We start from the raw sequence: 22,943 nt of genomic DNA, 5'->3' as shown, positions 1-22,943 counted from the left end.
AAATCAGCACATTTTCAAGGTAAAATAAACCAAAGAACCACACTGCAAATTGAGCAGTAATTATTCCTTGGTCTTCAAGGAGAAGTTCCCTCTCCCTGTCTGATTCCTAGGCTGTAATCTCAGAGGACAGGTAGTGCCCTAACATTTGCATCTCTTGAGATGAGGTTTATAGGCAGCAGGTAAAGAGAAATTCCTGAGGCAGTCAGTGTCAAGTTGTGCATGCAGATAGTTCTGAACCCTCTCTGTGCTTTTCACAAACCATGATGGGATTGCTGGCAGTCGGACCCTTGAGTCTCATTGCAGAGGGCTGAGTATGGGGGTCATGAAGTAATTTTATCCCACAGGATCTTGTGAGGGCTGGATCTTCTTAGAGGTGGGTCAGTGGCTGTTTCTGATTCAGTCTTTTCTGTCTGTTTTCTGCTGACTGTGGTTGGTTTTCTCCCTGCTTGCCCAAGTGAACTGAAGTGAGCTGCACTGCAGAAGGAATCTCATCCCCAGGTGTGCCCCCGGTCCTGATCCCTCTCTCTGTGTTGCAGTCCTTTCTCCGTGGTTCCAACCACAGGAATTCTGGGCGCTGGTGACAGCATGCAGGTGACAGTGAGATTTCACCTGCTGAAGACTGGTGACCATTCCGGGTCCCTGGTAGTGTGCTGCAACACAGGTGAGTGCTGGGCCCTGCACGGGGCATGGGACAGTTCTGCACCATCACTCCCTGTTGTCCCATCCCCCTCCATTGCCTCTAGAGGTCCCTCCCCTGTTCAGCTTTGCCCCAGAGAAAACTGAGAACTCCTTGGTGTTTAGGGAGTTGACAAAGTGGATCCCCTCTAACAGGGGTTTTTGGGAGTTGCTGAGTGGAAGAAGGAGGATCCCTAATTCTCCCCTGTCATGTGGTTATGCCTGGGTGAAGTTTTATTTTATTCCTGGGCAATGTGAGGTGTGAGGTTTCCATCAGACTCTCTCCCATAACAATGTGTTGCTTGCACACCTCTGTCCCATATGGTGCTTCTTCTCCACTGGCATGTCACAGACCCTTTTTCTTGTCACCCTCTACATATATATGTAGTTTTTGTCTAATAACATTTTCAAGCCCTCAAGTTCCTGATTGGTGACAAATCAAGACAGATTTTTCCTCATCTCCATTTCCTAGGCCATTCATGCTGTTGCAAACCTCTCACATCTATCTCCCATTTGATTTCTAGACTGAGGAATCCCATTCAGTGATCATACAGAAGCTGCTCTGTACTTACTAATCTTTCCCTTGTCCCTTTTTTATTCAATTTGCAATGCTCCAGCTTGGTTTTTGAGATCAGAACAATATAAAATATTTCAAGACTGATGTGGCTGTGGGTTTGGACAGGGAGATGATAATGATTTTCATGGTGTTCATTTTGTAGTGGTTTGTCATATTGCAGAGCTGGGCTGCTTGTTTCCTCACCTGTGTCCCCTCCTGCTGTGGGCTGTCACTTCATTGGTTCCTCTGGGCCTCCTTTTGCTGCCCACATGCCCCCAGGTGCATTTATTTCTCAGTGTGTTTGTAGAGATTTGGCCCCTAGGTGACAGTATGTACACAGTGAGATTGGTCCGTGTGCTCCGATGACCCACTCAGATCACCAGGATTTCTGCATCAAAGTCCTTCAGGTGATGCTGAGGAGCCCTGTTCAGTCCTGGCCTGCCCAGGGTCTCCCCTGAGCATCCCATGAGACTCATGTCTCTCCTGATCCCTTGGATCCCTTATTGCTGACCAGCAAAGAGTTTAAGGAGGTGCCCAGGACATCCTCACTCTGTACACCCAGAGCTGTCAGGATGTGCTAAACGTACTGATACACAGAACTGCTCATTCAGCTAAAAACTGTGACACCTTCTTCTGCGACCTGTGGTTTGCTCTGTTCCTTCTTTCTGGCAGCCAGGAAGCTGAGCAAAGACTCCTTTGCTTTGTTCCAGGTGAAGAAAGTATCCAGACAAACCTCCATGGACAAGCTGTAGATCTCAAGATTGGATTGAGCACAAATTCCGTGGACGTTGGCAAGACTTTCATTGGCATGTCAAACCACACAACCGTGTTCATTGAAAACAGGAGTAACATCACAGCCCACTTCCAGTGGAAGACTTTGCCTACTGAGGAATACGAGAACGAAGAGAAGAGGAGGTTGGTTTGAAAGATGCATTTCAGTGAGAGACATGGCCCAAGACTGAAACTGGCGTGTGGCCGCAGGGGGGTGTTGGTGTTTTTGAATGGTTTAGGCCAAGTAAACCATCCCTGGCCCTAGGGTGTGTGTCCCTGGGCTTCAGGAGCTCAGCACTGAGCATTCCAGTTCCATTTATACTCCAGCCAAGGATGGCATTTTGGGAAGGAAAGGTTGATTGCAATGACTGGATTTCCTCAGGTTCTAATTGGGCTTTTGCCTCTCTAATCTTCTTCCTACATGACACAGCAATATCCTTAAACACTTCCTGAGTTGCCAGCCCCTCTTTTCAAAGGTGATGCACCCTCTTTTGTTCCCTTAGAAGCTCCATGCCCATCCAGGCTGGTTGTCTTCCCCATCAGCTCATCTTTCAGCACACAGGGACAGTTTGTTCCTGTGCCTTCAAGACTTCTTTCTTGAAGTCCATCCATCCATCCTGGACCCCTTTGTTTTTAAGGGCTGTTTCCCAAGGTACTCTCCAAATCCATCTCTTGAACAGGCTGAATCTGCCCTCCAGAAGTCCAGAGTGGAAGTTTTGTTGATGCCTGTCCTTATTTCACTGAATATTGAGAACTCTATTCTTTCACAGTCACTGTATGGTGAACAGATGAAGTTCATTTAGTCATTAGGGAATCTCCTGGTGATATCCAGTACCTGGACCCCAGGGAGGCAGCACGCTGCCCTGTGGAATGGATCCAGTCGATCTGCAGGGCCCTCAGCTCCCCTTAGAAGGGAGTCACCTACTACCACTACCCTTCTTCTTAATACTTGAGGCTGTGATGTGTCTGACAGACAAGTGCAACTGGGAGACTCTCCAGACAGAATTTTTTCTTTAGTGTCATCTGCCAGACACTCGAGAGCCAGGGCCTCATACCTATTCTCTCAGGGCACCTGGGAAGGTGATGGGCATCAGGACAGAATTTTATTACCTCCCCAGTAGAGACCCATTTCCATTCCCCACTTTCTCTTAGGTCTCCTCTTGCCTGATCACAAGAAGGGCAGGACTTCTGCTGAGCTTCTCTCAGGATTGGACAGGTGTAACTCCACCAGTTTATTTCTGTTTCGCTCTTCCTGATGCTCCTCAGCCTTTCCACTTCTTAAGTTCTGACACTGGACAGAGCAGATCGTTCTCCTGCTGACACCACACACAGGTGTCTTTCACACTGTTCTCTGATATCAGTACCAGGGTCAGACCTCCCTGCAGCCAGGGGCCTGGACAGCTGCGTCCTTCTTGGGGGGTTCAGTATGAGTTAGTACGTTCCTGCTGGCAGCAGCAGCAGCAGCAATGACTTTCCATCGTTTGTAAGCCGTTTCTGGAGAAAAAAAAAAGGCAGGAAGAAGAAAGAAAAAAGGGGGAAAAAAAAGGCAAGCACCTCAAAACCAGCTAAAAGACACAACCCACTACACAAGGAGGGTGGGTGGCTGCACTCTTTCTGCTCAGCCACGCCAAAGCTGAAAAAACGCTGTGCCAAAACTGCTGTGCCAAAACTGCCGTGGCAAGCCCCTGGTTGCTGCGGGCCAGGTTGCTCGCACTCCCCGGAGCTATTTCACTTTGCCTGCAATGGACCAGGAGATTGACCCTCGCCTGCTTGAATGGCTGGCGAGAGGGTCCTTTGGTGCCCTGGGCTTCTTGGTTTTCCTCTGTTCTCGATCTCCTTTCCTCCTTCTCTATCTCCTTAGTGTCTGATTTCCATACAAGCTCTGCATGTTAAAAGAAAATCCTTCTCTGGCTACTTCCCTGGGCTGTTATTTTCATGTTTTTCCCACTTGCCTGCCTCAGCCTGGACCCCAGGTGAGCCACTCTCCCCTCAGAAGCAACTATGTTTACCCAGAGTAAACTTCAACTTGGCTTTGGTTCTGTGGGGTTTGTTCCAATTACATGTGTTTTCATGCCAGTTTGTGTCCTAGAGTGCCACCAGGACATTTTCTTCTTCCTTACTTCTGGTCTTAGGGATGGTTTTAGCTCCAGGGCCACTGTCCTGCTGTCAGAGAAGCTTTTGAGATCTCAGAGCAGAGAGGACTTTTTATGAGAGGAGATAGTGCAGGACCCTTTCCCTCTCAGGACATTCTACTAGCATGCACTGGGATGGGACCCAAACAGCTCTGGATCATGAAAAGGCCTCTCCAGGAGTTTGCTGTTTCCTCCTGCACAACAAAGTCCCTTCCCCTTTCAGAGCCTCTGTTTTCATGCATATTGCATCTAAAACCTTGACTGTCACTGAAGGGATGAGGTGCCTGAATTCATCCATTTCCTTTGGAAGTGCTCTGGGATGCTCTTGTGAAAGCAGAGTAGGGAATAGGGCAGGTCCAAAATGGCAGAAACAAAGAGTGATGCTGGTAACATGTAGCTGCAGCCCAGCTTCACCTCCCCTTCTGAGGGAAGTCCTGCTCCATGATTTTGATCTGCCTCCCCCAGGCAGCTCAGTGGTAGGAAAAGCTAACTGAGGTGGCTGCTGGATTCTCCCTCAGCTGTGGCAGAGGCTTTGAGCCAGGAGGTTCTCTTGAGGGATACTGGCTTTGGAAACCTCTCCTGAGCTCGCAAGTGTGGAGTAAAACGACCTGCTGTGCCAGTGAACAGCAAGTTCTCCTCTGATCCATGTGGGACCCCCATGGCTTGGGGTCAGCCCTTGCTGGGGAGCTGCTGCTGCTCCTCCCCAAGTGCTTTCCCTCCTGCACTCACACTTCTCTCTGCAAATACGTGGCTTATTAAATGATCTGCTGGCCTTTTCTCTCCCTGTGGCTGCAGGCAGTACTTGCTCAGGCGCCGAAAAGCGGTGTGCCTGGAAAACTTCACGGAGGAGAGAAAAATGGAGAAGGGCTCTTGTAAAGATCATACTTCCCTCATGAGGAGTGTGGTCCAAGAGGAGATGGCAAAGATACAAGAAGACCCCATGCTGTTCTCCAGTGCCATTTTTTGCATTGAGCCATTGGTGATAGCTGAGAACCTCATTTTCCTCCTCTTCCTCCTCCCCGTTTTCCTCTTCTTTCTCCCACCCACCCTATCCCTGGCCCCTCAGCAGATCCTCAGCTGGCTGGGTGTGCTGAGAAGGAGGACATCAAGTTTCTGGTGCGGCTGCAGAGCTCCCTGCTGGAAGCATTTCTGCCCTGCAGGCTCAAGGCAGGGCTGGGAGCCTGACAGAGCCGAGCTCTGCTGCCAGGGCTCGAGCTCAAGGGTGCTCTGTGCTGTCATTGCAGTGTCCACAGGGAGCAGTTCTTGTAGGCAGGGGCTCCCCCGACATGTGGTGCGTGGGGCTCAGCAGAGGCTGTTGCAGCTCTGCCAGTTCACATACTGACCTCAAGCTTGCAATGGTTCGCTGGAGGCCAAATTCAGCCCAAGGTTAATTCTAGAAATGCCAATTCCCATCCCCATGTCGTGCAGTATTTCTGAGTGTCCCTTCCAGTGTCATCTGAGAGCATGGACACAAGGGTGGAAGGTTGAAATGGGCCTTTTGAGTTCTCTTGCACACAGGGACAGAAAACCTTTTCCTTTTCTGTTTGTGCAAGCAAACTGCCAAGTCCTCCCACCAACCCGAGCCCTGATTCTGAGTACTGGCATTGTGAGAGATGATGAATGCCTGGTGTCTGCACAGTGCAAAATCCCTTCTCATTTTGGAGTAAACCCCAGAATAAGCCCAACCTCTGCATTCTTTCAAAACGGGTTAAACTAACATTTTTATTTCCAAGGAAGGGGGGATCATGTTCTCTTCTTGGTTACTCCTATGGCCTCTGTTGGCCTCCTATGGCCATCTAAGGCCAAGAGCCACCAGTGCACAGTGGCAGTTGCATCCATCCCACTGTAGGTGACAGCAGCATGATGTGACCAAGAGCTTGTGTCAGAGCAGTAGGAATATTGTAGAGAGTGGGAGCTGATCAGCTGAGCACTGAGAGCTTCCAGCGGTGTGCTGAGCTGGGTTTGGAGTGCTTCCTTGTGTTGTTCACTCATCGCTGATGCTCTAAATAAAGGCTTACAGGACTGTGGTTGAAAACAAGAAATGTGAAGTTTGAAGATAAGTGTTTTGCTGTCCCTTTTCTGTTCTAGGAGGGAGAAATTCAGCCATATAGTTGGGCTGAAATCAAGGTGACCTTCAAACCCTTAGAGGCACTGGAATACCAAATTATGGCTTACTGCAACATCTCAGGTACAGCTCCTTTCCCCTGCTGCTCTCAGCCACAGTGAAGCCACGGTGCAAGCCTGAGCCCACTGGGCTCCCCTGTAACTGCTGGGAAGAGTCCCTGGCCAGCAGGGCAGTGCTGGCATATCCCCACTGGCCCTGCAGCTTCCAGGGAGTCTCCTGTGCAAGGCCAGGGCTCAGAATCCTGTGTCTGGGTTACTGATCCCAGAACAACCCAGGCAGTGCAGGGAGAGGTTTTCCTGCCATGGCTTTGCCAGCATATTCCCTCAAAGGCCAAAGAGCTGCAGAGCACAACAGCTTTAGTGAACAGGCACTGAGCCCCTCTAGGCCACTGACCTCCAGGATGGGTCCATTTGCCATGGCTCCATCATCAGTTGGTAGGAGCTGAGTTAGAAATGGGCTCCCTGACCCTGGATCGCTCCCACTGCCCAGGCACCACCAGACCAGAGTGGGTGAGCCCAGGGTGTTTGTAGAAGGAGCACCCTTGGCCAGCACCTGCTTCTGTCCCTGTGTGGGAATTGTCACCTTGCAGCTCAGTCTGTGGAAGTAGAACACAATGCTGAGTGCCAGAAGTTGAGGATTTTGGCAACAAAGTTGTGTGCCACTGGGCCAGGTAGTTTGGTAATTGCCAAACTCTTGATGAGCTTTGTGCCTGCACTGAATGGATTTCTGAGCTCCTCTAAGTGCATGGGAAGGAAACCACAGAATCACAGTATGGTAAGGATGGAAGGGACCTTAAAGGTCATCTAGTCCCAAGGGCCCTGCCATGGGCAGGGACACCTCCCCCTAAACCAGGTCACTCCAAGCCCCATCCAGCCTGGCTCTGAACACTTTCGGGGCTGGAACCTCCACAACACTCCTGGGCAATATGCTTCAGTGTCTCACCACCCACACAGTAAAAAATTTCTTCCCAATATCTAACTTCCTAATATCTAATATTCCTAATATCTTCCTAATATCTAATAACCTAAATTTCCTTTCTTTCAATTTGTACCCATTACACCTTGGCCTATGACTACAGGACTTCAGAAACGTTTTTGACGCAGCAGACTGGTGGCTAAAATTGGAAACTAGCCCAAGGAATGGGTTAGAAATTGCAAGTCAGCCCCAAGGGATATCTCCTGAGGGAAGAGAAGGGTCCATATTTTCTCCTGCAGCATCAGGAGCTGGTTGCATCCAGCTCAGAGTCGGGGACTAGCACCTGAGGCAGCCTGGAAAATGCAGTGTAACAGATGGAATTATTGTACTGAAATGGACATCTCTCCCCAGGCCGTGAGAGCAGGCTGCCCCTGCACCTCAGAGGGGAAGGCCAAGGACCCTTGGTTGAACTCAGTTGTCCTTCAGGGAACCTTGGGAACATGCTTGCAACAACCCCCACATCTGTGAGGTGAGCAGCAGGGCTTGGGATGGATCCTGATGGCTCCTGAGGCAGCAGCAAGGCTGGTGGAGCTGTGGAATTCCTGCCAACCTGGGCAGTTGTGAGCAGGGAATATTTGATATAATGGTCAAATCTGGCGGGGTCAGAAAAGTGTGTCAGTCGCTCATGAAGCCCCAGTCCCTGCTTTTGGGCAGCCTTCCTTAGGGATCAGCTGGGAGGCTTCCTGCAAAACAACCCCTTGGCACATGAGAGCAACAGCGGGTCAGACAGCTGCACCTTCAGAGGCTTTTGTGGCAGTGCCAGACACAAGGCACCTTTGTACTGGGCTGTTGAGAAGCAGCTGGAACAAACTGGCTGCGTTTGGACTCCAGTCCACTGCAAACAGCTTCCAGTCAAGTGTCTGCTGCTCATTCCTGGAAGCCACAGGAAAGCCATCCAGCCTCCTGGCTCAGTGCTGGCCCTTGCAAAGGGCTTGGGAATTCTTCCCCTTGCTGACCAATCCCTCACCACGCTTTGGCCTTAGTGTATTTCTGACTCTAGAAAGAGAAACGTGTTCTTGGGAATAAAGCAAAGGATTTTTCTACCTATTTTCCTCCCCTGACAATGGTATCAAGTTTACAAAAAAATCATGAGAGAGCAACTGAAAGAGGTAGAAAATGAAGCACTGCCTCATGGCGGACACTTTCAAAAGCCTGGCTGGGGAAGGCAAAGACACACAGATTTTTCTTACCAAAAGATGGTGCTGTCTATATATTTAGACACTGATGCCTCCTAATCAATGTATTGTTTTCATGGTGTGAGAAAAGGTGAATGAGTAGATGGTACTGTTGAAGCTGTGCTCGCTGGGGCAGCAGCAGCAGCTCTGTGGTAATTCACTACGCAGCTGCAGTCACCCCATGTTGCTGTCAGGGCCAGGTCTGAATGAGCTTGGTGGTGCTGACCAGAGGTGACTGCTCTGTGTCCATGGGATAACCCCAGGGTTCCAGCAGTTATGTGGAGTTACCACAGCTTTGCATGAAAACCTAAAGGCAGACCTTGTCCTGTTGTATCTTTTAACTTCTGCCATTCAGCAGCACATAGCACCTTCTGCCATTTCTGGGTCTTAATTGCATCATTAGAAAACAACTCTCACAAAAAGGCAAGATTCCATGTATATTTCCATTTTGCTTTCTTGCTGCTGCAGGTGAAGCTGATTAACCAAGGAGCTATTAATGCTCCCTTCACCTGTATTCCTTCAACTACAAATGTGGGCTTCTTCAAGTTTGCACCTGAGGAGGGCATCATTACACCAGGCGAGATCCAAACTATTCAGATCTTCTTCAGCGCCACCGTGCTGGGGAGGTTTGAGGAAGAAGTCCGGTTCAGTGTGGCTGGATCTCCTGTGCCTGCAATCCTGACCATCAAGTAAGGACTGTGGGAGCTTGGTGGGCACATCTGGGACATCCCCCACCTTCCTCATTTGGGGGCTGAGTAGAGAAAAAAGGTGTTTCCTGAGGTCTTAATCTCTGCTCTGATCCTGGCATTGCTTTAGTGTGAGGATGCTTCCTGTCCTGTGTGGTACCCAGGAGCTGGAATGACTCTTCCCTGCAGGGATCTCCCTCTGCCTTGGGCCATGGCAGGCAGTGGGATGGATCAGCTTTGGGCAGTAGCTGCTCTGGGATGTCCCGCTGAACAGCCAGCAAGGCCCCCAGGGCTTTGGAGGTGGGCCAGCCTGGGTGATTCTGCACCAGCAGCAGTGTTTGTAAAAACTTGTGTTAATAATCCATCCCAGATGGGCAGCAGCAGCAGCCTCACCTCACCTCTCACAGCCATGCTGTGGGGCACGAGCTGTGCTCTCAGCTCCTGTGCAGAGAGTGCCCTGGTAGCTCCTTTCCACAGCCAGGAAAGGGCTGATGTGGGAGACAGGGAACTGTGCAGCAGGAACTGTGCCAAGGACAGGGGCGTCATCCCATGGGCTGGTGCCAAGGCAAGAGATAATCCTGGCCCAGCAAAAGGGAGAAGGGCTGATAGCAGGGGAGGCAGAGCTCAGTCCTCAGCACCACAGCAGCATGAGGGCTTGTCCCTGCTAGCCTGAGCCATGTGCTGCTAGGATCATGTAGGGTAAGCCAGGAGAGTTGATGCTGGCTGCTCTGGAGCTTTGGAGCTGGGCTGCTGCTCTTGGGAGGCACTGGGTCAAGGCAGTAAAGAAATTAAAGCAATCTGCAGTCAATTATACCAATGAGATAAGGGAGATGGAAAAAAAAGAACAAGAAAGTTACTACTTAGCAAGAGAAAAGTGGTGAGTAAGTCTGCCTATAGTAGAGAAACAATCATGCTAGCTTTGTTTTTGGAGGAAAAGTGATGCTTTTTTATTTTGGAAATCAAGAGGGAACCTTTGACCATCACATAATTGATGCTCCTCTGTCCCTCCCCCAGATTGCTCATGGGATTTTATTACATAAGCAGCTTTCTCCTTGAGCAAGGGCAGGTGTCTCTTGTTGAGAGGTGTAGAGCAGAGCCAGTGGCAGTCCTATGAACACAATAGGAGGCACAGTTCACTGGTCCTTGATTTTTAACCAGAAGGCAGAGTGGGCATTGATTGGCATCTGCCATGAAATAAACTCGTGAGTGTTGTGCAGCTTCAAGTGCTGATTTTCAGTTGGTGACTTTTGGAGTCTGTCTGCTGAGGTCAAGGACAGGTGAGGTGCTGTGCTAGATGCAGGACACCCTTGTTTGGTTGTTGAAGCTATTGCTCTTGGCTGTGCCAGCTGGTGCACTGCTGACAAGCTGCTCCTTTCCTCTAGGATTCATCTGTCCACTGCGTAGAACTGTTGCTGCTCTTTTCAGAGGATGTTTGGGGCTCCCCTGGATTCATGTCTCAAAACTGTCTGTAATAATTGCATGGGTCAAACTCCTGAGAAAGCTCCTCCATGGGAGCAGCAGTTCCAGCTCAGAAGTAGCAAAGCAGGGAACCTGTGGCTGGAAAGGCTGGTTACAGAAGTTTGTGGAGGCACCTTTATGTCCATCACTTTACAGATGGGGAAACTGAGGCACAGGGCAATGTCTGGGTGTGTGTTCAGGGTCCTTCATGGGGCCACCAGCAACCATGGGGCTTTTCCTGCCTGCCCTGAGCCCAAAGCCCCATCAGTGGCTGTTGGCTGCTGGCCACTTGGCTTTAGCTGCCTCCTGTCCACAGGGGCCCTGTGCCGAGTACATGGTGGTGTGTTGATTTGAGCCCCGCAGTGCCCTGACACCAGGTTTTATGCCCCCAAGCCACAACACTGGACCTTTGCAATTCCCTTTAACCAAGCCATGTCCTCCTCTGTCCTCGCCATTGCAGGGGCAATGTGACTCGATCAACTTTACACTTCGACCTCGATGAGCTCAGCTTCGGGGACATCTCCTTTAGTGAGTGTTCCCTGGGCTGGGACACAGCGTGAGGGATCTGTGTGTTCCACAATGGAGCACTTGAACATCCAAAGCATCCCTCGCTCTTGTTCTGCCACAGCAGCCTCTTCAGGGTGTGAACTCCAGGGCTGGTGCCTCAGGTAGCATTCTGCCATTGTGAGATCAAATAGAACCAAGGCATAGAAAGTCAGTATTTTCTGGTGTCTCTGTCCTGCTTTAAAAGGCAGATGTCTGCCAAAGAAGGTGGGAATCCTCCTGGAATGGAAAGATGACCCCCTCCCCCCAAATTATTATACCTCTGAAATTACAGGGCTCACAGACAAAAACATGGGAAAAGGAATAGCAGTTCTTTACTAGAATATATCAGCACAAACAACAACACAATAAGCAGAAGTTTCCAACCTGTCAAACAGTGTTTTTCTCCTTTGGTGTAATTATGATCACAGCAGGAGGAGGTGAAGGCTCTGGCAGGGCAGTGATCCCCTCCCAGCCGGCACTGGCAGGGAAGGAAGGAAGGAAGGAAATGGGAAATGCTCCTTTTGCAAACTCACGGGCAGAGGGAATCTGGGCACTGCCCAGCAGCAGCAGGCAGGAGCGGGGAAGGCAGGCAGGCTGGATCCCAGCGCTGAGCCGCAGCCCAGGGCAGTCCCGGGCCAAGCACACAACCTCCCGCAGCAGCAGCAGCCGACCTTCCATCCCGAGCGGGAGGAAGGGAAGCTCCGCTCCCTGCCGAACCTCGGGTCCGGCCTCACAGCCGCCCACGGCATCACGCCACAACTCCCAAAAACTCCGAACGGAGAAGCCCACCCCCAGAGCCAAAACCCCCCAAGACCCCTATCCCCCCTCTTCACTACAAAGCCTAAACCCGTAATAATGATTTTCATTAACTTTTTAAGAAAACTAATTGCCTTTCCTGAGCTGCTTCTTCTCCACCCTGCATCACCACTGAGGCACTTGTTAAGTTGCCTTTTGAATAAATGAAACAAGAAAGGCAACAGGTAGAAATATGGTTCTGAAACAAGAGCTTCATCCTGCTTAGTCCGATTTAATTCCTAAAGTCTCTTTAGCTAAGGCAGCTGTTGTATCTTTACTTCTTTTTAACTGCTGGCTGTTGTCTGCATGTGGTGACCTCAGTCTCATTTGAGGTTTTGACATCTATGTTTGTCCTTTTTGTGCCTCCCTTGCCTCCCTGCTGGAGTCATTGCTGGAGCTGGCAGTGGTCACTGTTGATGGGCACAGAGAAGCTCTGGGCTGTACCTGCAGTTGTTTTTTCTCCCCATCTGTGTTCCAATGAGTCTGGGTGAGCAGGCCCAGGGAGAAGCCTCCTCCCCACAGGGCTGGCCAGCCCAGCCAGATGTCCACTGCAGAGCAGGTCGTGGCTGCTGTCCAGGCTCTGCAGGGCATCCCCACCATGCCTGGCTGGATCTGACTTTCCAGTACAGAAAGCAAATCTCAGAGCTAAAGTGGGGTAAGCCCTTGCAGGCAGCAATCACGGTGAGCAGCACGGGTGTGATGTCCCCGTTTGTTGGGTGAGGTGGGCCATGGTTCCCAATTGCTAATCTCAAAGCAAGGCTCGGGTTTGCCCCCAGCTGAATGGGCTCTGAGCTGTCAAGTACTCAGTCTGTTTGGCCCAAACCAAGAGCTGCCTTAAGGGTCCTGCAAAGGAGAACTGCGTTAGGGTGCTTTGGATCACGTTCTAGTTCCTGACAGCATCCTCACTTTCTTTTGCTGTAGCCTCTTCTCAATGACGACTCACTGTTTATAGATCTTGAAAAGGGTGGGAGTGTTGGTAGCCTTAACAGGGAATTTTACAGCTTGAATTCTCAGAGTAAATCCTCGGTCTGGGTGCAGACCCATCACTGAGAAATAACTGGTGCTGGTTTGAGGCAGGTGAGGGAGCTCTTCCCCATCACAAAGAGAGAAGCTTGCAGTATTCAGCAGGGCTAGGAGTAGGCATTTTCAAGGCTGCAGTTTGGAATCAGTGTCAAAGGCAATTAAGTGATGATGAATTCTTCCTGCAGCTTCTCGGTGAGCTGTAGTTCAGACAATAAAGAGCTAAACTCCAGTCACACTTTCATCCTACCGGGATATTCACCCCAAGGGTTATGTCATAATTGGTGCCTAAATGGATATTTGTGTCCTTTCCTAGGCTTTCCCTACACCCAGAGCTGTCGCTTGACTAACACCTCCTCGGTGCCAGTGACGTTCAAGCTCCGCGTGTTGGATGATGGCACCCAGCCCGCTGTGAACGTCTTTGATCAGATACACAGCGACAGTGACCCGTCCTGGAGGGAGGGAATTCGTTTTTATGTGGAGCCAAAGGAGTTTACAATGAATCCCAGCCAAGGGACCATCCTGCCCCAGGGACACCAGGATATCGAGGTATGGGAAGAGCCCAGCCACAGATGCTTCAGCACCAGGGCTGAAGCTTCCCTGGAGTGTGGGAGGGCTTTAGCTCTGGTGCCAGCTTTGAGCACTTGGAGCCCTGTGTGAGTGAGAGATCTGCACTGGTGAAAGGCCTCTGCTGGCTGGCTTCCTTGGGATGTTCCTCAAGGAGCACCCTGTTGTTTCCAAAATCACAAGCTGAGATCACATACCATATGGTCAAGTACTGAAGCCATTCTTGTGCTTTTTGAGAGAGATTTCTTTGACTGCAAGTGGGCAGAGGGAGGATGAGGACAGAAGGTGGCTGTTAGAGGAATGTCATTGTAAAAAGCAGTTTGCTTCTCGGTCTCATTTCCCTTCTCCTGGGGAGCAGAATGATTTGTGCTCACTGCAGGGAACTCCAGTGGAGACAAAAAAATGCAGCCATGAACTGCCCAGCACCTGCTGGGCCCCACTTTGCCCTCAGCTTCCTGCTGTAGAGCTGAACTCATTCTGTTCAAGTCAGATTTCCTCTGCATTTATGTCATTGCAGTCAGATGAAAAATTGGCCTCTTAATTTGAATACAGTGGTCCATAGAGCTTTAGTCTAATGTTTCAATTTGGCTGACCTATGCCCTGATACCAAGGTGTGTTTAACAAATCTGGTCTTGCCAGAAGACTTTTGCTACTCTGAGACTGTGCTCTACACATGGGCCAGCAGAAGAATAAAGGCAAAATCTGCCCTTTCCTTACCATGAAACAAGAGCTGGAGGATATCACACGTGGGTAATGAGCTTTTGTAAGGAAGAATTCACTGCTCTTCTCTTCCACCAAGTGACCCTGTGTTCCAACACAGTGATGGAATTCTGTCGGAGAATGCTGGTGGACCTGGAGGGTGTTGGCGAGGGAGTGGCATCACTGGTCATCACAGCCAGGTACCAGCCCTTCCCTGGCCTCCCCCAGCCGCTGCCTTGCACGGGGTTTGCTGGCTGCAGCTCCCAAGGAGAAGTGCTGTCTAATGACCTCCTGTTGTGCCTAGCTGGACATGAGAACAGCGGTGCTTGGACATCAGCCTGTGCTGAAAAGCACCCCTGCTCACTGCCCAGCACGGCTCTGGGCCCTTTCCTAAAGGGACCAGGAATGATAAATTTTATTGGTCTGGGTTTTGGTGCTTGAGCTGGAGCAAATTTCCTGAGGCCTCCTCTCCTTCTTCCTGCAAGAGGTGGAGTTGTGCTGGTTGTGACCACCCTGCACTGGTTTGGGACACACAAAGCAGCCTGCTGAGAGTCAGGGTCTGGTTCTGTCAATGAGGGCACATGGCAGGGGGAAGTGGCTCACAGAAAGAGTGGTGAGGGCAAGGTCTTAGGAGGGGAAAACAGCCCTTGATGAGGCAGGTCAGCTCTAGTTTTCCTCCTTCCTCTGCTTCCTGTTTTGAGCTTTAATGTTCTCAGACTCGACCCAAAAGTCGTTCTTGCTGCAGCAGAATTCCATCCTGCTATGCTGCTCTGGCTGTCATTTAATGACAGGAGGGATGCAGTTCCCTGGTGCTGTTCCCTGTTCCAGGCAGAGCCAGTCAGTGCCTGGGCTGCCATTTTGTCAAGCAAGTGCAACTTGGGACAGTCAGTGCATGGAGCTGTGGAGTGAGGGACCGAGGGAGCTGTAGGACCTGGGAGGGGAGATCACCCACTCTGCAGGGCAGGGGGTGTCTCATACCCTCCAAGGCTGGGGCAAACAGCTGAGTTCTCAAGCAGGGCAGCAGCACCGTGGGAGAGAAGAGAATAATTTTTACTGAGATGCTAGAGTTGTGTGTTCCTTGAGCCCTAGTGAGCACTGATCCTTGTTGAGAAGGCTTCCCCAGAGATCACTGGGACTGTTACAGGAGTCCTTGCAAGCCCCCTTGGGTAAAGGAGGAGCTGAGGCAGCCCCTGCGGAACAAAGTGCTCTGCCTGGGGCAGTTGGCAGCCTCTGGCGCTGCCGCTCAGGGTTTGCCTCTCCCTTACAAGACATGTTTGACCAGGAAGACTTTGAAGGCAATTTACCACTGTAGGGTTGTTAAATGTCCGTTTGACAGTGACAAATGTGTTATGCTCCATTTCACAATCTTTGGGGGTAAACATTCTCCATTCTCTCAGTGTCTCATTGCCCGGGGTCATCTTTTGCCCAGGTGTCTCGTTCCTGAGCTGCACGTGTACCCCCAAGTCCTGCTGTATGATGAGTGCCGGCCGAAGGTGCCATACCAGAGGAAGTTCCTCATTGCAAATAGCACCAATCTTCTTGGCTGCTACGGGCTTATTCCCCAGGTTTGGCATCGCATCCAACTCCTCCTCTCCTCCTCCTCCTCTCAAATATTACTGAGGAGATATTAGGGTAAAAAAGGGTTTGGATAAGGCCTTGCTGGTTTCTGTTCTGTCTTAAAGATCTGCTGAGAACAGGATCCTACCTGAATGTAAACTTCAGGATGTAGTTTAACTTCCTGAGGATAGTTGATGTTCCAGTCTTCAGGGTGTTTTCTTGTGGGCGATATTAGAGGGTTGTGAAAAGCTGCTGCATCCACAGACACCAGTGCCTGTGCTGGCAGCCTCCTTGCAGGAACCCCTGAGAATGCTAAGCCTACAATTCTTGCATCTTGTTTGTGCCTTTTACCTTTGTCCTGGGGATGTTTAAAAATGTGTGTAAGTTGCTGTTGCGGTGGATGTTAAGGAGTGTAAAATTTCTTCAGAGGTCCCTCTGAAGCTGCATTTGATTCTGTCCCTGCCAGGAACACAAGGAGGACTCTCCTGTGTTCTACTCCAGCCACAAACCCTGTGGGATTGTCCAGCCTCACAGCATTGCAGAGATTCCAGTTACAATTGAAGTCCAAACAGTGGGCAAGCATCTTATCGGCGTGTTTGGGGATGAGAGAAACCCACTGGTGAGTGCAAGGGGAGATGTGTGCCTTTGTGCAACTGCTCCTGGCAGGGTGCAAGGGTACAGGGATTCTCCTGGGGAAAACAGGCACAGGCTGCTGAGGAGGACAGGAGGGATCGGTGGCACAAACAGCTCACACCTTAGAGGTGGTAATCTCAGTGTCTGACACAGAAGGTAGTTCATCTAAGCAGCAATCAAGGATAATTTTAGTTAATTGTTCTTTAAAATGCTATTAACTTTGGAAACACCTGTTTTTAAATGTCATCTCTCTGAGCACAAAAGAGGATGTCAGACTTCTGGGAACCTTGAGCTTTCTGTAAAAGAAAAGAAAGCTGGCATTTGAAGAGTGGTTGCGAGGACTTAAACTTACATGTTTTAATATAAGACATGGAAATGATGGTGCCAAACATCTGAACCTGGGCCATTGTGGCACTGCATGTAAATCAGCAGAAAGGACAGGCAGTGCAGGCTGTGCCAGGGAGCCTGAAGTTTGACAAAACAGTTGCTTTCAACTATCAGGCTGCTTACCTTAAAGAGGAGGGTTTCTCCCCACCAGAATAACCAGTTGTTTAACTGTCAGCCTGGTCTTAACTTGAGATTTCTTGCAAAGATTTTGCCTGTCGACCAACAATTTGTAGTTTAAAAGGTTCTCTTACTTTAATCCTTTTAAATTTGGAGGTGAATATATATTTTTTTCCCCCAAAAAGCCCAGCATTTCAGGTGAAGAGTGGTAGCTGTCCCTAAAGAAATAACTTGAGTGGAGTTGAGCTGGTTAAGCTTTTTTAGCTTTCCCTGTTGTGGTTTGTTTTGTTTTTTTCAGGGTTTTTGGTGGGTTTTTTGTTTTTTGTTTTTTGGTTTTTTTTTAATCTTTCTTGCCTGCTTCCTGGAATAGAGATCAGAATTACGGAGCTCTGGACAGCTGGCAAAAATCTACCCAAGTCCAAGGCTGATAGTGTTTGGCAGGATCCCAGCACTACAGCCTACTTCTCAAAATTTTACCCTCTTCAACAAAGGTCTCATCCCTAAAGACTTCAGGATAGACATTGTAAGCATCTGTGGGGCTGTTTTCCAGGGAAATAGACTGGTCAGTAGCAGCCATGACTTGGTTTTTAAATGTAAGATTTCCATATTGCCCTGTGTGAGAGGAGGCAAGATACTCCAATATTCTATCTGAGCGAGGCAAGAGGAACCTGGCTCTGGAGTGGTGTTAGCTGGGGCACCCCTCAATGAAATCAGTTGCAGAGATATTGGAGCAGAATCTAGTCTGGATTGTGTTGACAAGTTCTCCCTTAATTTTATCTTTTGTCTTCAGCTCTGATATCAAGAGAAACCTGTGGTCCTTTGCTCCCCAGAGAACATGGATTTCCCCATGGTTTCCCTGTTCCATCTTCACTTGCTTTGTGCCAGACTGCTGTTCATAGTAGAGAGCAGGGTGCGGGGTCTGTCCTCAGACTGCTCGTGGGGAGGCATTTTTCACACCTCCTGTGGGTCAGGCTAGCTGGGCTGTCCACACAAAGACATGTGGGGCTGTGCACCCCTGCAGTCTGTGATCTCTGTGCCATTGAAGAGCATCTTTGGGCACCAGCTGCAGAGAAAGGCAGTTTAATATTGGAGGCTGCAGAGGGCAGAAGGAGCTGGGGCTGCTCCCCTGGCAGGGGGAGCAGAGCTGGTGCAGCCAGGAAGGCCTTGTAGGCTGGGCCTGCGGCTGGGTGGGATGTTTGCTGGATGGGGAGATCCATGAGGGGCTTGAGGTTTGTTTTTCTTCATGCTGGGTGTGTTGGACTTGTGGGGTTGGTTAAAACCTGATACTAAGGACTTGTTTGTGGCTGTGGGTAAAGCATTAGGCCATGTGGGAGAGTCCAGCCACAGCCTCCTGGGCCAAGGAGGGGCATGGATTTTCCTCTTGCTGCTATTCCCGCCGTTTGGGGGATAAATGTAACCTCAAAGTGAGGGATTTTTCCAGGACAGCTTTCTCTAACTCCGCAATAGAATTCTGCTTTCAGCCTCTGCAGGGAGCAATGCACCTTGGCTGGGTGGTCATGGTGTGTAAAGGATGGGTTTCACATGCTGGTAGCAGGGAGCTGTGTCTGCACAGCTGTGCTGGTGCAAGGCCTTTCCTCCCTTCTTTGGGCAGCTTCCAGCTCTTTTACCCAATCTGTGAAATCCATGAAAAACCAGATGACAAGAGTTTTAGGGAACAGTGAGCCGTGCCCACAGAGCACATGTCCACTTTTCTTTCTGCTTCCTGTTTTCCTGCTCTGCTCTTACCATTTGGAGGTGACTTTTCCAAAGCAGAGGGTACTGGGGCACCTCTCTACAGCTGATGATTGGTGGGAAGTGAGGGCTTCGGTCATTTAGGGGATGTTGAGAAGCACTGATGGCCCCTTGGGAAAGAATAGTTTGGTGCTGGGGATTTGCACAACTGGTTTTACAGAGATATTCTTCAGGCTCTCAGCATTATCCTCCAGCTGTGTGGTTTCTGGAGTGGGATTGGAGCAGTCCTGGCTTCCTCTGGCCTTGAGCCTTTGTGAGAAGCCAGGAGAGAGAAAGCAGCTTTCCTTGGCACACACTCCAGAGAAAGACTGGGGAAGGAACACTCTCCTGAGGATAAGCATCCTTTGGGTGTAGTAGATAGGGACAGGCGAACGGAAGATTTCGGGATGTGACGGAAAGTAAGACCCCCATCCCCCTGTCACCCTGCAACGTGTTATCCATTACCCCAAAGAATGTAACCACACCTAACCCAGTAGTCTTCCACTCCTGACTAACCCTAGAGACCCTGCCAACCCCCCCTGACGTAGCAGCGTCCCCTAAGACTATTTAAACCCATGAGATGAGATAATAAACGCTTTCGACCATCCACCACATTGGTGTCCTGCGTGTGTTGTTAGCCCGAGTGGCCCAGGGGAGACTGGGCTGCCGTGCTGTTCCTTACAACCAGGTCACCGTTGTCTTCATGAAGGCAACATAACTGGTGCTGAAGCCCGGGAATAATTCGCTCGGGTAGCGGGTGTCACCTGGACAAGAGCAGCAGCCAGACCGGTGAAACCGTGTTCTCAGCGAGGGAGATGTCCCAGGACCCGCGGTCGTCATGGATGCCATCGCCAGGGTCGTAAGTGAGGTTCATAAGCAATGGGGCATTGAGTGTAAGCTCAAAGACTTTTATCTTGCTATCGCAAGGCTGCTTGAGCTTGGGGCAATTGAACGCCCTGTGAATGTTTTGCATCCGGAGATATGGGAAAAACGCACAGCCGTGCTGGCCGATGACACGAAATCCTTAGGCAGTGGCAGAAGCCTTAAGGCATGGGGCAAAGTAGAGAAAGCCCTGTGCGGAGCAATAGAAGAGCAGGAGACATGGAGCATAGCGCGTATGTGTTTATTAGTTACACCCAAGCTAGGCGTAGGAGCGGCAACGCAAACCGCCCCTGAGGGCGATCCGCCCGGGAGCGGGGATCCGGGGGGGCCTGGCGCGTCGCCCCCCTCCCCGGCCCGGGGTCTGGGACCCCCCGCGAAAACCTCCCAAAAATCCGCGGCTTCCCCACCCGCCCCACCACTGCCGGTCAGTGACCCGCTGCCGGAGGTGCAGCAGCGCGCAGAGTTCTTTTGGCGGGGACTGGCGGGGGAAGCCAGAGGCGCGGAGGCCGCGGCTCGGGAGGAGATCCTACCCACGCCGCCCCCGTATCCCTTTGAAAATGGCGCCGGCAGCCAAGGGGAGGGGCGGGGCGCGGGCAGTCTCGGCACGAAGAGCCCAGAGGCGCGGAGTTCTGCTAATGCGCGTGTGCGGGAGAAAGAGGAGGAGAGCGGCAGAGGGCTCGGAGCCGATCGGCAGCCGCGCCTGACGCCACTACCATGTAAGGGAGAAACCCCCCCTGCAGGAGGCAGGGCGAGCCCGGGGGGCGGCAGCGGCGCCACCCCCGGGGGGAGGAGCGGGGTCGGAGCCGCACAAAACGGCACCGAGCCCCGGAAGTGCGCTGGCATTCGACTTCCGACTCTGAGTCCAGCAGCAGCTCCGGCAGCTCAGAAGAGCTGCCAGGAGCCAGCTGCGACTCTAAGACGAAGAGAATAGAGCCAACACAATTTAAAACCGAACCAAGTAAAGCTTTAAGCCGCACCAAAAAGCAGCCACAATACGAACCAGCCCAGTTTACTGACTGGGGAGAAATAAAAATAGCCTGTGCCGAGTGGTCCCCAGCGGCTGCCGTACAAACCTTCCCGGTGAGGATCACCGGCCCGGAAGGGAACCAGCAGAGGGTATATGCCCCGGTAAACCCAAAAGATGTACAGTCAATTGTCAAAGCCATTGCAGAAAAAGGAATCAATTCGGCCATGGTCTCCACATTAATCGATGGTCTTTTTAGTAATGACAACCTGCCTCCCTTTGATATCAAACGAATAGGTCGCATGATACTTGATGGTGCCGGAATGATTGTGTTTAGACAGGAATGGGAGGATAATTGTACAAAGCTGTTCGCCCAAGCATCTGGCGCGAGGCAGCCACTACACGGATCGACGTTATCCAGGCTTATGGGAAAGCATGATGATATGATCACGCCTCAGCAACAAGCCATGCAGATGCAGGCTGAGGAGCTCAGGGCGACCACTCGGGCTGGTAGGGAGGCTATTCGTGCAGCCTCCCGGGTCGTGGCCAAGCCGTCGCCGTGCTCCACCGTGAGGCAGGCAGAGCGAAAGCTTCACACAGTTCGTAGATCGCCTGCAGGCAGCGATAGACTCCTCTACCCTGCCGGCAGAGGCAAAGGGCCCCGTGGTATCTGACTGCTTGCGCCAGCAGTGCAACTCTGTCACCAAAGATATCTTACGTTCCCTGCCAGCCGGAGCCAGCCTGGCTGACATGATCAGACATGTAGTAAGGGAAGAGCACCTGACACCCATTCAGGCAGCCGTCCACACCCTGACCAGTGCCATGGCATGTTTCAAGTGTGGTGAGGCAGGTCACATCGCGGTGAGCTGTCGCCAGCCGGCACGGCAGCCCGCCGCGGCACCTCCACCCCAAGCACGCCCGAGAGGAGCCTGTTGGAGCTGCGGGAGGAAGGGGCACCTCGCCAAGGAATGCAGGTCCCAGCCCCAGGGAAACGGGAGAGGGATGGGGCGTGCGGGCCGCACTCGGCTCCTCCCGCCGCGAATGCAATGCGGCCCATCTATGCCAACCCCCAGTGGGACGGGGTGCCCTTATACCCCATACCCACACAGGAGGCAGCCAGCTTGGTACCCTCGCCAGCGAATTTTGCAACACAGCCTGCGGTACCTTCGTACCCACTACCACCGCAAGCAGCGCCCGTGCCGCAGGGTCAGCAGGGGATGCCCCAGAACGGGACCCCTGGGTGGCCCTGGCCATGAAAATAGGGAAGGAGCCTCCGAAGATGGGCGGGACGTGCCGTCTTTATGGCAGTCAGGACCCCCATGTCATAGGGCTTCAGTTTTGGGCAGACACAGGAGCAGACTGCTCGATTTTTCCCCAAGCACTGTGGCCCCAACACTGGGAATGCAAAGAAGTCCCCCCAGTGAACGGAGCGGGAGGGCCATCCCGAGCTTGGAAAAGCACCCAATTAGTAGCCATAATGCTTCATACAAAAAAGGGACCAGAACAAACAGTAGCAATCCACCCCTATATTTTGCAAAACTCTCCACCCCTGATAGGAAGGGACATCCTTGCTATATTAGGAGTCAGGATTACAAATTTATATTAAGGGCCACTGCCGTACACCCACTGCTGCCAATCAAACTGACTTGGAAATCACCAGACCCCGTATGGGTTGAGCAGTGGCCCCTGTCAAAGCCTCGAATGGCAGCCTTGCTGGATCTGGTCAACCTCGAGCTGCAAAAGGGTCACATAGAACCCTCCACCAGCCCGTGGAACACCCCTGTGTTTGTATGCTAGAAGCTACCTTTCTAACCCTAAACGAAACCAAACCGAACCTGACTAACTCCTGTTGGCTTTGTTATGATGTTAAACCCCCTTTCTACGAAGGCATTGCTTTAAACACCCCCTTCAGTTACTCCACAGCTAGTGCCCCCCACCAGTGCAGATGGGACACTCCCCCGCAGAGGAATCACCCTGAGTCAAATCACAAGACGGGGCAAATGTTTAACAATGCAACCTTAGCAAAGCAGAAAGGCAACTTCTACACCGCAGTTGTCAAGCCCAACAGAAAAACCAATAAGTGGGTGGTCCCATCCGCGTCTGGGATGTGGGTTTGCCAGCGATCCGGAGTGAGTCCTTGTGTGTTCCTTGCCAAATTTAATGACTCTATTGACTTCTGTGTCCAAGTTCTGATTGTTCCTAGGGTCCTGTACCACTCAGATGAAGAAGTGTACCACTTTTTCGAAGAACCTGACAGACTCCACAAAAGAGAAATAATCACAGGTATAACTATCGCAATGCTGCTCGGCCTGGGAGCAGCTGGTACAGCCACTGGTGTCTCAGCCATCGCAACCCAACAGCACGGACTCTCTCAGCTGCAAATGACATTTGATGAAGACCTGCAGAAGATCGAGAAATCTATGTCCTATCTAGAAAAATCAGTCTCTTCGCTTTCAGAAGTAATTTTACAGAATAAGCGAGGACTAGACCTC

General features: G+C 51.2%; 1 protein-coding gene and 1 long non-coding RNA gene across 2 annotated transcripts in view; both read left to right on the top strand.

The window, feature by feature from the left end:
* The window catches only part of LOC146766356 (axonemal central pair apparatus protein HYDIN-like), a 55,035-nt gene that overhangs the window by 17,833 nt on the left and 14,259 nt on the right, over window positions 1–22,943 (top strand). The window contains exons 12-14 of the mRNA XM_085589341.1: window positions 537–661; window positions 1,942–2,146; window positions 20,711–21,020. Of these exons, the coding sequence (XP_085445467.1) occupies window positions 537–661; window positions 1,942–2,146; window positions 20,711–21,020 (640 nt within the window). The remainder of the gene's footprint in view (window positions 1–536; window positions 662–1,941; window positions 2,147–20,710; window positions 21,021–22,943) is intronic.
* Window positions 3,456–19,263, top strand: LOC146766357 (uncharacterized). Its single transcript, XR_014957797.1, has 3 exons — window positions 3,456–5,113; window positions 6,223–14,380; window positions 15,610–19,263. It is a non-coding gene; the product is annotated as an uncharacterized LOC146766357 (long non-coding RNA).

The sequence above is a fragment of the Lonchura striata genome, chromosome 11 (genome assembly GCF_050655825.1).
Source record: "Lonchura striata isolate lonStrDom1 chromosome 11, ASM5065582v1, whole genome shotgun sequence".
NCBI classification, from domain to species: domain Eukaryota; kingdom Metazoa; phylum Chordata; class Aves; order Passeriformes; family Estrildidae; genus Lonchura; species Lonchura striata.
This window is presented reverse-complemented; position numbering and strand designations above follow the sequence as displayed.